The 16,294-nt window shown below is 39.3% G+C and overlaps 1 protein-coding gene across 2 annotated transcripts in view; it reads right to left on the minus strand.

Annotated features, from left to right (window-relative positions):
• Nucleotides 1–4,526: 4,526 nt before the first annotated feature.
• Nucleotides 4,527–16,294, minus strand: part of CMC2 (C-X9-C motif containing 2) — a 38,104-nt gene continuing 26,336 nt past the window's right edge. For both annotated transcript variants that reach the window (XM_082676382.1, XM_082676383.1), the window contains 3 exons: nucleotides 12,561–12,676; nucleotides 8,442–8,513; nucleotides 4,527–4,904 (listed from right to left, as the gene is read on the minus strand). In XM_082676382.1, the coding sequence (XP_082532508.1) occupies nucleotides 4,818–4,904; nucleotides 8,442–8,513; nucleotides 12,561–12,676 (275 nt within the window). In that variant the 3' untranslated portion in view covers nucleotides 4,527–4,817. The remainder of the gene's footprint in view (nucleotides 4,905–8,441; nucleotides 8,514–12,560; nucleotides 12,677–16,294) is intronic.

The raw sequence follows: 16,294 nt of genomic DNA on the forward strand, positions 1-16,294 counted from the left end.
TCCATCCTCCAGGGATACGATATAGTCCTGTTAGTAAAGGTGATGTCTTACAGCAGTCAGAAAGAGATGCGAAGGTAGGAAGCTAAGACCTAGATGGGATGGAACTTTAAAGGGAAAATGACACAAAACAACAAAAACATCCGGGCCAAATTTCCCTGACAATCATAGCTTTTTTAATTGCAAAACAAAATTATCTCCTACTGATTACTTAGTGCTTAGTAGGCCTGAGGTAAACAACGCAGTAAACTAGTCCGACAACCTCATTTTAAAAGTAAGAGTTGGGGCTTCCCTGGTGGCGCAGTGGTTGAGAGTCCGCCTGCCGATGCAGGGGACACGGGTTCGTGCCCCAGTCCGAGAGGATCCCACATGCCGCAGAGCGGCTAGGCCCATGAGCCGTGGCCACTGAGCCTGCGCGTCTGGAGCCTGTGCTCCGCAACGGGAGAGGCCACAACAGTGAGAGGCCCATGTACCGCAAAAAAAAAAAATTAAAAAAATAAGAGTTGAAATCCAGACTGAACAACCTGTGAGAAGTCACACAGCCAGGTGACAACTCAGAGACAGCCTGTGCCCATTTTTGAAGGTCCCCAAAGTCCTTGAGATGGCTACGAAGGTAATGTGATTATGGAGAGGAGGGTTGAGGACAGGAGGCATCTCAGCTCCTGAATTCTGCTGCTGGGGCCCTCAGGGCAGAGGCAGGTCTCATTTCCTTCCTAAACCACCTGGCATATGGTTATTCGCTCCTCTACAAAATGACACGCCCTGGAGACTCTCTGAACTCCAGGAGTCCTGGACCACAGCTGCCCTGTCACAAAAGTCACATCACAACACTCTCACTTTAGCGTTCACCTCAGTTACAGGAACTGTCAACTGACCAAACGCTGGAAGTGAGAAAGGCGACAATCGGGGCAATCAAATGACTTGCAGTCCCTTCTGTGCATCAGTGGAGTGCCCTACAGGGCAGGTGCCAGCTGATACCAGCTCAGGAGAGACCCCTGTGCGCACCTCTTCCCAACACCACCTTCAGCTTGGTACCTTAAAATCTGCCATGGCAGGAGTATTTACACTACGGGAAACGGAAGAAGCTGCAAAGGAGTTGTTCCATTCTGTTTTTTGTTTTTTTTTCTGAGAGCCAGTTATTAAACATTTACCAGCTTATCATTGGTAACTGGTGACCATGTTAGTGTGTCTGAGCTTTTGGTGCTCAGAAAGCAGAAACAGAACCTCCTAATTCTTTGGAGAAGAAACAGCACTGCGTCCTGCACAAATAGGTATTTAATGCTCTCTGAAAGGAATACTTAACATTTCCTACAGTGCTTCAAGTTTTCAGAGTTTCTAATTTGCCTTCTGGAAAAAAAACATATCACTGTCAGCATGAACCCTGAATCTCATCCATTTTTGCATCCTCAAAGACTTGACTCCATAAATGTATCCCTCTCTCTTTTCTGGCATTCTTTCAACACATACCCATTCCCAAGTGTCACTCACCACTTCTTTTAATTTTGTAAAAGACTGTCTCGGGCTTCCCTGGTGGCTCAGTGGTTAAGAATCCGCCTGCCAATGCAGGGGACATGGGTTCGAACCCTGGTCCAGGAGGATCCCAAGTGCCGCGGAGCAACTAAGCCTGTGCACCGCAACTACTGAGCCCACGTGTCACAACTACTGAGCCCGCGTGCCACAACTACTGAAGCCTGCGCCTCTAGAGCCCTGCTCTGCAACAAGCCACTGCAATGAGAAGCCCATGCACCGCAACGAAGCGTAGCCCCCGCTCACCGCAACTAGAGAAAACCCATGCACAGCAACGAAGACTCAACGCAGCCAAAAATAAATTAATTAATTAATTAAATTAAAAAAAAAAAAGAAGAAGACTGTCTCTCAACTCTCCACTGCCCTTCCCTTCAGAGCCAAGCCTTTTCAAAGGTGCTTGAATCCTCCAGCTCCACCCGGACTTCCACCCACTTCTCCACACCCCACACCACACCATTCTAAGGTCACACATGACAGAGGAACCAAATCAACTGGTACCTCCGCCCTTACTCTGACCCAGTGAAACTCCCTCCTCCGTAACTACCTGGCAATCTGAGGCACCTTCCCTGTGGTTTGCCTTCTACCTCTATGCCTGCTCCTTCTCTGTACCAGGGCTCCTTCTCCTGTCCTGAAATATCCATGTAAGTGCATAAGACCCACCCAACTGTCAACTACAGATTCCTCTCGGGAATCAAGTAATATAGGGGTATAAAGGGTTTCAAATTTTTACTCTGTAAGACATAAATTGTTTGAATGTTCCATAAAAAATGAACTTATACAATTGTTTTTTAAGTTAAGTGACCCCAAAGTTTCATTCTGGTCTATAAAACACCACTCACAATCCACTGTCAACAGGGGCCCATGGGCATTAGCTGCCACCTGCATGCTGCCCTCTCTCAAATCTGCTCTAGTCCCGGTGACTCTAACAAGCTCCAGGTTTGAACACTCAAAAGTCTAAGAGCCATCTCCATCCGGATCTTCCCCACACACTGCAAACTCAACACTTCACCACACGTCTGCTGTACTCCCTCCAGCTCAGGGCAGGGACCATCAGCATGAAAACACAAATCAAAAGCCTACGGCTGGCCTTCCCTGGTGGCGCAGTGGTTGAAAGTCTGCCTGCCGATGCAGGGGACACGGGTTCGTGCCCCGGTCCGGGAAGATCCCACATGTCGCAGAGCAGCTGGGCCCGTGAGCCATGGCCGCTGAGCCTGCGCGTCCGGAGCCTGTGCTCCGTAACGGGAGAGGCCACAACAGTGAGAGGCCCGCGTACCGCAAAAAAAAAAAAAAAAAAGCCTGCGACCTCCTGGACTCTTCTTAAACCCTCCACCTAGTCAGTCATGCTGACTCTAGGTCCAAATTCCCCTCAAATCTAGTCCCTCTTCTATTTTTTTTTTAGAAGATGTTGGGGGTAGGAGTTTATTAATTTATTTATTTATTTTTGCTGTGTTGGGTCTTCGTTTCTGTGCGAGGGCTTTCTCTAGTTGTGGCAAGCGGGGGCCACTCTTCATCGCGGTGCGCGGGCCTCTCACTATGGCGGCCTCTCTTGTTGCGGAGTACAGGCTCCAGATGTGCAGGCTCAGTAGTTGTGGCTCACGGGCCCAGTTGCTCCACAGCATGTGGGATCCTCCCAGACCAGGGCTCGAACCCGTGTCCCCTGCATTAGCAGGCAGATTCTCAACCACTGCGCCACCAGGGAAGCCCTCTAGTCCCTCTTCTTGATCCCCAAGCCACTTCTTTAACTCAGGCCGTAATTTCTCATTTACGTTGGGGCAAAAACCAAATTGGTCTCCCATCTCTTCCAATTTATCCCCCAAACCATAACCAGAAAAATATTATTAAAATACAAATTGAAACACATCATCCTTCCAACTAAGGCCCCTCCACAAATCCCTAGTCACCATTTCTACTTCCCCAACTGGTTATCGTAGCACTGAAGATAAAATTGCAACAGAATTCAAAGCTGTTTGGGATCTTCTTCCACCAGTAGTTCTCATATTCCAGTCAGGCTAAACAACCTTAAGTTCCTGAGAAAGTTCCATTTTCACTGTTTGCCAAAGGTCACCTTTGCTAAGGAGCCTTCTTGGAGTGGCTCCTTCCTCCTGAAGGCTGGGCATGGATGCCCGATGTTTTCCATGACACCTACCTAATCATGGTACTTACTACACTACTGTAATAGTCAACTTGTCAGTTTACTACAAGCTTCTGAAGACAAAATGTCTCACTTCTGTACCTGTTCTGCCTGACACTTGGGGGAGGGCTGACTGAATAAATATTCATAAATCTCAGTCTTGAAAGGGACCTCAGAATTCTGCTTCTTCCTCCATGCCTTTATCGAATGTCTGTTACCCTGGGTAACCCCCTTGCTAAATGAATGTCCAGCCTCTTGAACACCTCTTGTGATGGGGAAATCACTACCAAACACTGATGCCCAACAAGGCCTCCTGCTGCACATGAAGGCAGAGTTCACTACAAAGAGCTCATGGCTCACAGTCTGCTGACACCTCATCCAACAGGAAGTTCAAGGCCCTGCTGTGGCCATGGCTGGAAGCTGGCTTCCAGACTGTCACAGGTCTCAGAAACACCCGGCGAAAGGAACACTGGCAGGATGGCTGCTAGAAATGAGACTGGGAAGAAGGGCCCTGTGTCCAGCAAAGAGGAGGCACGCGTGCCTAAGGTTGATGCCCACGAGACAACTGGCACCCAGGGTGGGCACCTTCAACCAAACGGAGAAGCTAAGTCTGCTGAGACTTAAATCCTAGCCAGACACAATTTTACCAATGCTAAACATTTAACCTTTTGGAAAAGAACTCTTTAAAAACAATAAAGTTGGAAGACTTTCATAGAGTTAACACAGCTGGGATTTCCCCAAGCTCTGTCTGCCCTAGCTGTGCCTTCAACGTTTAGGCTCCAGAACTGCCACACTGCAAAAAGAGAAGTCTAACGGCACCATTTTGCCCTAATTCCAAGAGAGTCTAAGAGAACAGAGAAAATATGATTAGAATCAATGATTTTATTGAGGGAGATAAGTTACTCAAATGTTAACGGGCTGTAGGCAAAGGGAACAAACACGTTAGAAGTCTCAGGTGCGGTGGAAGAGGAGAGAGAGTACTAACGGCTCTGCCCAACCAAAATTCCAGATCCAGGGCTTCCATACTTCTCCAAGGCTCGATTTCTCATGGGTCACTTTCCATTCAAAGGATTCTGAAGACCAAATGCAACGGGATTCCTTCAACTACCACCCAAGAGTCTTTGGGTCTTCTCTCAGCCAAGGCATCCAATGAAAGTATGATCTATTTTTCAGATTCCTCTGGAGGATTAAAAAGTCTCTTTCGCATTGCATTGCCACGCTCCCTGCTCTTGTTCCTCTTTTCCATGTACTAGAAAATAAAAGGAAGGGGGGGAGAAGAGAGACAATAGATTACATCATCATTTACATACGTTAAATATTTAGATATATTTGCAAAATAAAAATAACATTTTTACTGACAAAATTTCTACATGGCTCTTATTTCACTGAATCTGAGATTGGAAACAGTGACCTTAGAGGCCATCTAGTAAAATTTCATTCAATACAGTACAGCACCTAACTCCTAATAGGTGCAGAAATATTTGCTGAGTTAATTTCCTCCCAAAACGTGAATTCAATAAATATTTAGGATGGATGAGTCCTGTCCCTGTTCTCCAGAAGCTCACAATCTAGCGTGTCATCTAACCTCTACTTGAACACTTCTTAATCAGGAGGCTCCCTACCCTGAGAGGCAGCCTGTTTAACTGTTGGACACTTCTACTTGTTCCAGAGCTTCTCGTGTTGAACCAAGTGTTTCCCTGTAAATTCTCCTACTTCCCTCTATTTCTCCTTGCCTGCTACAATCTTCCAAATATCTGATTACAGGTAACCCACTCACTATCTCTTTTACAGGCTGAACGCTGCTGGTTTCTACAACTGTTCCACAGAACACAGCTTCTGCCTTCTAAAGTCTTATCTGTAAAGTGCCTTTTATACAACACTTTAATATGAATAACCCCTTATAAAAAAATACCACACCAGAATTAAATACTCTAGTGCTCTAAACAAAGTCCGGCAGATATGGACTACAGGGGGCTTTCTAGTTCTTATGACCTAAACACACCATATTTCTATAAATATTGCCAAAAGAGTAACTGGCTGTTAGTAACCATATTATCCTAATGGTTCATATGGAAACTTATAGTCAGCTGAACTTCCTAGGATTTTTTCATCATGAATAGTCATCAACCCCAATTCTCCCCAAATCTTATGTTTCTGTAATCGGTTGGATCTAAATGTAGTTTTCACCTTGGAGGATTTTAGCCTAGTATTCTGATCTGGCCAGCAGGTTATAACTAACAGGAAACCCAGAGCCTGGCACTGAGAAAAAGTACTTGTTTAAAGCAGAGAAACTTGAATGTAAGTGGTTTCATACGTGTATATTTACATGCTTATAATAAATACACCAATAAAGACATATTTTAAAGGTGCAAGAGGGGTTCTTAGGCAGAGTGGAAAAAAAGGAAAAGCAAATTCAAGTTGAAAAAACTGAGTATATGTGAATAATTGGACATCAAAATCTTTCAGCTGTCAGAGATATGGAAAGAAGCCATAGAAGCAAAAGATTAGTGACAGCACTAACCAGGGACTCTGGCTGCCCTCCCCTGAGTCCTGAGATTAACACCTTTGAGTTACTTCATCTTCTGGGCCAGAAAGCTCAAATGTAAGGAGTTGGGTTAGATAATCTTTAAGAAGTTTTCTCGGTCTAAAGTTTTGACTGAAGAGTTCTAACATATCTTCTGGAATAGTAGCAGTTTTCAAACTTTTTTTTTTCCTCATCAAAGGGCCATTTCAAATAACAGATGAAACACCAGGTCCCTTTAACCAAAACATTCCTTTTATCCGTCATACATTAATTTTCTTCATAAGACTGTCGGTGGGGAGAGGGGAAGGGCGTTTCATTGCTTTAAAAGGTTAAAAAAAAAATGTTGTAGAACATGGAGGGATACCTGCTCTGAGAAAAATATTTGATATCCCTCTTTAATCATATGAAGCCTCCAACAATCAGGTTCAAAGGAGGGTCTAATGGGTAAGTCTTCAGAAGACAATACTCTGTAGCAGGCCAATAAAATAAGTCATAAAGCAAATTAAAACAGAGTGTATATTAAAATACATGTTACGATATCTCCAAAGGGAGTCAACATGGCCCCTGAATAAAAGAAGAAAAAAAAGGGATAGCTATAATGTTATTCACAAAACACCACCAAACAACGCAGATAGCATGGAAGGTCAATTAGCCAAAAACCAAACCAAACCAAACAAGTAAGAGAGACAAAAGAGGATGCTGCAAAAGTAGTATTAGCGATTATTTCAATAAAAAGAACAAAAGCAGCAACAAAGCAGCAAAGAGAGCATCAGAAAGAACTGGCCGGACCTTTTTTCTAGTTAAAGCTTCAAAGAATGAAGTACTTAAATGACACATGAAGGAAATGGTAGGAGGAGAGCATTAGAAGCAGTAAATGGGAAACTGGGAAGCATTAAAAGCAGAGAGGAAATAAATGAGCACAGGTTCGGAGAATTGAAGGATGAAAGAACAGACAGAAAAACATCTATAACTCAGGTAATGAAGCAATATAAAAAACTACATAGAGGACTTAGAAAGCAGTCAAGGAGAAAACCTGACATTTATACGAAAACAGACTCAGACAAAATAAGAAAAATATCTACACATTCTTCTACCAAATAGGAAAAAAAAAATTTCATATGAGGATCTAATCACCAAACCAATGGCAAAATCACTGAAATGTAAGGGAAAAAAAAATCTAAACTTAGGAAAAAAGCTATCTTATACAACTGAAAGCATGTAAGAAACAAACAGCTATACCAAATAAAACACTATGGGTTTTATTTTTCCATAATCTTACTAAAACAGGAACACAGCCCTAGGTTTAGTTTCCATATAAACTACCATTTACATATGATGAAAAAACTCTTTTCAAAAACCAGTTTAAAACACTTATACCCATTTGTTCACACAAAGAAAATTATCAGAACTCCAGGAAGTTTTTCAAACAGGAAAGATGCTGTAAAGGGATTCCAGGAAGGGCGGGATGGCGGGGGGAGAGCCCCAAAGTGGAAAACACAAAAAATGATTCATAGATGCTGAATGGCTTCAAATATCATATCTAATACCTTTCAATATGAGGCTCATAGGGGAAAAAACGTTCAAAAGTACAGAAAACGCAAATTGGAGGGCAGATTTTTAGTATATATTTTTAAAGGTTCTGGACCTAAAATATCTGATGAACAAAACAGAAATGGAATTAAATTTCTTTTCAAAGATTTAAAACGCACTCTGTTCAGTTTGCAGTACCTGCAAAAAGACAATAAACTTTGGCCGTTTGCCCAAGTCCAAGTCATAGCCTAAAACTCTATTCAGGAAACGAGTCTTTCCAAACAAGTCAAACTAGATCCCTACGGGTTGTACATACTATAATTATAAAGAAATTCAAAATTTTAAAGCTGGAAAGAGCCTAAGTCTAGCCTCCTCATGTTATACAAGGAAACTGAGGCCCAGAGAGTTTTAGTTACCTGCTATAGCTAAACACTGACTAACAAGTCTTTCTGCTGAACAGCTTCAATGTCCTAAACCTTAAAAATCCATCCAAAGGAGTTACAGTGACTATTATAAGATAGTTGTTTTCATTTATGTACATGCAATAAAAAATCAGCAATGTCCCCAAACTGTCCCCAGAAGATACTTTCATTTCTCCTCTTGGTTTTAGGGGAAGACATACATATAAAGTCAATTTTTGGTGTTATACAAAAATTTGCAAAAAACTCAATATTGTTCCAAGATGTTCTTTTCTATTGTTCAACCATTTCCATCCTTTAACATTTTCCTTACCTCATTCTTCAAGCATTTTCTCATCTCCCGATCAAGATCATTGCAATGACCAAAAAATTTCAGAATGCTGTGCTAAAAGGAAGAAAAGGTGTAAAGTATTTCATCCTATAATATGCTAAGGTCTCTGGCACACAGAATTGAAACACTTATTCCTACAGAAATGGGTTTAATGGGTCACGTTGTCAATAAGCAAACAGTTAATAGTTAAGTCACAAGTATAAAATATACAAATAAACAGGCTTATTCTGGCATTCCTACAAAAGAGGAATAAATGCTCTATAGGTAGAAATGAAAAATAAAAAGACTTTTCTTTGATAAAAGAGAAGATTATTAACCTACCAAAACCTCATAATGACCGAGTGAAAAGCATTTTATTACCTAATACCCTTTCTTTAAGGGCATGTTATCCATCCTCTATTATAGAGTGATGTCAAAGGGCAGTGTAGCCATATTGACACGACCAGTAACTTCCTTCACCAGCAAACACTCCTGTCCCATAGAAGAGTTACTTATGGAAAGCTTGGTGCCAAAGCCATTCTCTCATTTGCCTCCATTCAAAATGTCATCAAAATAAATTAGAAACACATAACACTATTATTAGATGGCCTGTAAGGGCCACATGACCAAGCCAGTAATTCACAATATAAGAAAATCAATGTCTGAATTCAAAGTCTGCTTTGTTTGAAAAGCAAAGATAAAAATCTTCTAGTGGTTTCAAGTCCTGTGACTATCATCATGGCAAAAAGTATATATGCTCCAAAGCAGATAAAGACTGACATCAAGAACCTGAATTTTAGTAGGGCCATAATTACTGTGTTTGCACGTCACGATTTTTATGGGCAGGTCGGACAGCATGGTGATCTCCTATAATGACATGCCATAAATGCTGAACTTGTAACAATAAGCACATCTTTTCCTTTTCTTTCTAATTAAGGCTTTCATGGAAACCAGACAACACATAATTAGTAATAGTCATGCTACTTCTTTTTTCCCTGTTTCTTCACCACTTTAAATGTACTTTTCTGGTCCACATTGAATAAATGGTCAGAGTTTTTCCGGCAAGCATTTAAGATCTCCTACTGATTACCTAATTACCTTTTCAGGATAAATATTTCCTGTGTATAAACTACCTCTTTGACAACAAACAGGGACAATGCTTTTTCACACACCTTCTGGCCAAAGAGAAATACCAGAAAGGGTTAAACTTTTAGAATGTAAGGTAATATTTCATAGTTTAGTTTATATTTATTCATATCATCCCATACACATACATCTTATTTTAAAATTCAAGACAAAAACTAATTTATATTTTCACTTTCACCTCAACATTAGCCCAAATGAGAATTATACTCTTGTGACATTATGTGAAAAACAAACCCAAAACGCCCCAGTGGAGTTGGTAAAAGAAATGCCCATGGACTGCACTTCTCTTGTATACACGTGCATAAGCCTCCAGTGCCTGGTGTCTGTTCATAGAGAACAAACTGGTAGAGCAACTGACTGAATAAGTGAATCAATTAGTCAGTGTCTGGAAGACAATGTCCCAGGCACTAGGGACACAACAGTGAGCAAGGTGGACCTGGGCCCTACTCTCATAGCTCAGAGTCAGAGGAAAGAGACAAATCATGAAGTGATTGCTATAAAGCAGCGGTTCTCAAAGTGTAGTCCCCAGGGCTACCCAAGACCTTTCCAGGGGAAGGTAAAATCTATCTTCCTAATAATTGAAGATCTTATTTGCTTTGCTCACTTTCATTCTCTCACAAGGGTACAGTAGATTTTTCCAGAGGCTACATGAAGTGTAATATCACCACAGATAGAGCGCAGAGACAGATATGAGAATCCAGCTGTATTCTATTAAACTAAACATTAAAGAGAACTGCAAAAATGCAAAAGCAATGTCACTCTTCCCACCGTTTTTTTGTTTTGGAAAATAAGGTCTTTTTTACGAAAAATAACTATTAACATGTAATGGGTTTATTATTATAATTTTTAAATAAATTAGTATTTTTCAATTTCTCAGTTTTAATTTCTAATTCACTAAATATTGGTAGATATAGTCCACATAAACAAAAGTTCTTTGGGGTCCTCAATAACTTTTAAGAGTGTGCAGGAGTCCTGAGACCAAAAAGAGTAAGAGTAACTGCCATAACGTAGGAAATCTATTCTGTACAGTATTACTGGAGTACAGAGAATCCGGGTCAGGAAAGAAAAGGAAGAGGAAATGACAAATTAAGCAGAATAAAGCCTGGAGGATGATAAAACCTATCAAGCAAATGAGAAGTTGAGACAGTGAGGAAGGCTCTAAGTTAAGCATAGGAAAAAAGCAAGTACAAAGGCTTAGAAGACAAAAACATGCTCCAGTACAACTGCAGACAAGAACACGCAGGAAGGATGAGGGGCGCGGGTGGCGTGTAGTCAAGCCCAAGAGTAAGTAGGGGCCAGTACATGAAGGCCTCGAAACACAAAGAAATTTTAGAGTTTATTCTACAGGCAAAGGGAGCCATTAAGGGGAACAGTGATTAAACTTACGTCTGAGAGAGAACTCCAGATAGAGCATAGAAAGTGAACTGGGACAGAAAAGAGGACAAAACAGTCATGGGACCAGGTGGCCCCAGTAAGATAATGTTGGAATCAACTGGTGTTAAGAACAGACATATAAATCAGTGGAACAGACTAGAGAGCCCAGAAGTAGACCCATTCACATATGGTCAGCTGATTTTTGACAAAGGCACCAAGGTAATTTAGTGGGGAAAGGACAGTCTCTTCAACAAATGGTGCTGGAATAACTGGGTATCCACAGGGAGAGAAATAAACCTTGACTCATACCTCACACCATACACAAAAATTAACTTGAATCACAGACCTAAATTTTAAAAGCTAAAACTGTAAAACTTCTAGAAGAAAAAATAGGAGAAAATCTTTGTGACCAGGAAATATACAAAGATCCTTAGAACACAAAAAACAAACAATAAAAGAAAAAACTGGTAAATTAGACCTCATCAAACTTACAAACGGCTCTTTGTAACACATCTTTAAGAAAATAAAAAAGGATGCCACAGACTGGGAGAAAATATTCACAATACACTTATGAGACACAGGACTTCTATGCCAAATGATAAAAAGAATTCTTACAATTCAATAACAAGACAAAACAACCCAATTTTAAAATATGGGCAAAAGACGTTATATGAATGGCCAATAAGTACATGAAAATATGCTTAAAGTCATCAGCCCCCAGGGAAACACAATTTAAAACCAAATAATATACTATGACACATCCATAGAATGGCTAAAGTTAAAAAGACTTACAATATCAATTCTTATTAGTTATCTATTTTATACATATTAGTGAATATATGTCAATCCCACAGTATCAATTCTTAATCTAGATGTATGGCAGAAATAGTTTACCGAAAAGCATATTGTCATCAACAACATTCTTTGAACCAGTATAAATACCTGACTTCACAGGTCATCGGCATTCCTTACTACCTTACTTTTAGTCTTAAAATTTTACTCATTTAAATAATACTATTATTGGAATCTGATATATCTACAGTTTATGAATAACATGAAGGAAATAATGCATCATGCAAAGTTAAAGAAAAACACAAATGCTCCTTATAACTGTCTCATACATCAAACACATGAAAAAAGCTAAATAGTTGACATTGGGAAAAATATCAGATTAATTTAATGCATTCCAAAAATGGGCTTATTTTCTATTTTGGTTTTAACCATGGAATTTTATTTCCATTCCACTAACAACTAAGTAAACCTGTCAAATTAGGCCAGTCACAATTTAAATCTAGTTAACATATAATTATAAAAAATGTTTCAACTTCCTTTAAACACAGAACTGTAGAAGTCAAGGACAAGGAACAGGGATTCTAATTACTATGTATCATTTCAGAAGCTCCCTAATAAACTACCATGCTTGATTTCTACTCATCATAAAGGGAAATGGTTTCTAAAAAGATCACAAGCATCAATCTTTACTAAGCTAAGACCCATAACTAAGACATTATCATTTCCTTCCATTAATGGAGATAACGTTTTACATAGGTGTGCTGTACCTAGGTTTCATTTTTGCTTTATGGTCATTTTCTGAACTCTTACATTTTTGTGACATTCCTTAAGCAAGTTAATCAAGACGTTGCATTCTTCAGTATGCAAGTGTGGAGATAAGTCAGGATGCATCTTTAGGAGAAGGAGATGGAGCACAGCAGAGCAACCTGTGGATACAAGAGTGTCTTGAATATGTGTGACTGTACTTGTTAATGCGACCTAAAAGTATTTTCAGTAAGAACCTGCAGTGACTTTTATCAGAAAAGAATGCTGACCTCAGGCAAATTATTAAACTTGAGCCTCAGCTTCCTTATCCAATGACTTAACAGATTTGGCAGGTTATCAGGAGTGTTTAGAGAATATGCAGGTTCAGAAAAAAGCGGACTCCTCAAGAGACCCAATCCTGGAAATAGGTGCTCAAGCAGAAACAGTTTGCCTATATTAATAAGTGTGCCTTCAATTACTTTTCCCACATTCCTGAAATTGATTACAACTCATTTTGTTCTGATGAAATTCTACCAATGACGAGAACTGGCCTATTAATCCTTTTTAAATGTATAAGGGTTAAAGGGCCATTACTCAGTCTCACATCAGTGTGAATTAATGTAGACTGCTTTCTTCCTAACTAACATCTGGCTGAGAAAATCTAACTAAACCATGAAGAGAAACAAGAAGCAGATGTGGAAATTTTTTTCTCAAATTTAGCATATATACTCATAAAATGCAATTATTACAATGAAAACAAGAACCTAAAATCCCTGAAATTAAGTTTAATTGCTTCATTTCACAAAGAAGAAAATTAGCAGCCAAGGTCTAAGATAAAACATCATTTTCAGGTTTTGGTATATTTATGCAGCACTATTCACCTATTCTTTTCTTAAACCTATTCTTTTTAACTCAGAAAAGATTACTACACATCCACCAGAATAGCTATAATCACAAAATCAGACGATACCAAGCACCAGTTAGGATGTAGAGGAAAGGGACCTTACTCATTGCAACTGGGAACACTAAATAGTACAGACACTTTGGAAAACAATTTGGCAGTTTCTAAAGAAGTTAAACACAGACTTAACATATGACCTGGAAACTGCACTCCTAAGACCACACCCAAGAGAAATGAAAACATATATCCCCACAAAGACTTATATGTGAATGTTCATAGCATTATTCATAATAGTCAATATTGGAAACAATCCAAATGTCTAATAATCAAGTAATGGATAAACAAATCGGTATATCTATACAATGGGATACTACTACCTAGCAATTAAAAAGAATGAACTTATACGTGTGCCAACATGGAAGAATCTCAAAAGCACTAAATTAAATGAAATAAGCCATATTCAAAACACTGGAATGTATGAGTCCATTTATATGCAATGTCTAAAAAAGGCAAATTTGTAGAAACAAAAAGCTGATCAATGCCTAGGCCCAAAGGTGAGAGTGGGGATTAATATGCAAATGGCACAAAGAAAACTTTGGGGGACGAAAATGTTCTAAAATAGGATTGTGGTAATGGCTGCACAACTGTAGCTTACTAAAATCACTGAATTCACTTAGAGTGAGCGAATTCTATGGTATGTAAATTATACCTTAATAAAGCTGTTAAAAAAAGTTCCAAGAAATTCAAACTGCCCATCAACATCCCACTCCCGACAAATAAAATCCTTAAAAATGACTAAACAAATAATTGCAGAGAATTATAATATACCTATTTCAGATTTCAAGTGATAAAAATATCAGAAGATCACTGTTCCACTGAGTAACTACTAAACACACACACATACACACACACACACACCCCCCACAGCTAAAGATCACAAATCAGGCCGCTGTGCCAAGTAAGTATTTGAGTATTTGAAATGGAAACTGGAAATGCAGCCAAGTTCAAGTTCTGTTTGCCTGTCACTGACGACAAAGTCTTTTCAATGATATAAAAATTTTGCCTCAGAAAAATGAGGTCTCATACAGTCCAGCAATTTAAGTCATCTAATATTATACCAGTATTATATACCTACACTTATGTATATATTAGTTATCCTACTTCTGCCTTGCTTATTTTTTCTGAAGGGAGATGTACACTGGTTTAGTCACCTAGAAAATGCCATTAACATTTTATTCTGTAAATATATTTGACAAAATATTCTTGCATATTTCTATCACCCAGCCCTCAAATGTGTGCTTTTACAGTTCAGAAACAAGCTTCTGATGTACTGAAATGACCTCTCTCATTGGTAAGGTAAAACTTAAGAACACACTTGGCTGCTGAGATAAATATACACATGCACCTTGTATATAAGCGTAAATGTATATCATGATACATATTTTTCCTCCCTCCACAAAAGTTTACTTCAAACACGTACGTTACTGTAGACCCAGTCATGGTGCCAATGAAACGTCTTCCTGTCTACCTACTTATCCTAGGTGATTGTGTCAAACAAGAAAATGGTTTCATATAGTTTCCTTTTCCTATTCTTCTTGGTGAAAGCTGTGACTTAACCTAAAGCTCTAAACACTTACCTATCCCTTATCTAACAAATTCCTTGCTTTATCAATCATTCCCCTCTTGCCTCCACCCTATCTTTATAGTTAGATATTCTCTTTTTCCCCTTTCCTTCTATCTACTGGCTTTGGCTAACTGTTGGTGTATATGCAGATGCACTGCTATACTCTTGGGTGTAATATACAAAACATAACTCTAAAACAATGGCATTGTTCTTAGAGCACATTTAAATGAGTGCTGACACCCTCCAGGAGTCATCTTTAAAAGCTTATTCTATTAACACTATTGTAACTCAAAGTAACGTTTTATGAACTGAATAAAAGCTAAATATATATTGCATATGCTTATTTTTAAAATTCCATCAAAGCCATAAGAATATATCCACATTATTAGAGTAGAAAATAATTTCTTGAACACTTAACCACCTGCAGGCACAAGTCTTATAATCCTCCCAATAACCGGAGGAAGTAGGTACATTTTTAAGTTCAGTTGAACCATAAGAAAGAGCTTTTTTGTAGGTCAAAATACGCATTACTCATATTTTCATAGCAAAACTAAGCCCCGGGTCACACAGTAAGTGACAGAGTTACTACCCAACGTAATCTCCCACCGTGACAGATTTTTCCCGCATTCAAGATAGGAAAGACATGCCTTCCCAGCAGTTTGTGAATGAAATAAATTCAGATAGAAAAAAAACTATTTCCCAAAGAACCTCTGGTTAGCTACAACTTCAACAGGGACTAATTCTAGGCCTAGGTTCAAAGAAGTCAATGTAATATTATCCTATATTATTAGAAATACAGGATCTGTCTACATCAAGAAAAAGAAAAGTATTGTGTTTGTCCTGATCAGCCATGTCCAGAATACTGACAATTTGAGTACCCCCGGGGGGAATGCTCAGGATGGAGATGGCTCTGACACTAGGTTTAAACAGGAAGCCATTCATGAAATTGGGAATATTTACTAACTTAGGGAAACCCACAACAGAGGAGACAGATAAAAAGAACAGCCTGGTTAAGTACGACAAGTAATGGATTTCAAGGGAGAAGATGTGGGTCTGAAGGCAAAGGCTGTGGACACAGCTATTCACAAGTTATATCACTTTGGCTAACTTAATCTGAGACCTAAGTCTCTTCTTCCATAAAATGGAATTAGCTCTTGACCTATATCATAAGGTTTAAAATAACATATGTGAGAGTATCTGAAATAGTGAAGAGTGAGTGCGACAAAGGTAAAGTATTATTAGTATATCTGAAATGCCCTGTCATCTGATGGGAAA

Source organism: Grampus griseus (genome assembly GCF_964374135.1).
Source record: "Grampus griseus genome assembly, chromosome: 19".
Taxonomy (NCBI): domain Eukaryota; kingdom Metazoa; phylum Chordata; class Mammalia; order Artiodactyla; family Delphinidae; genus Grampus; species Grampus griseus.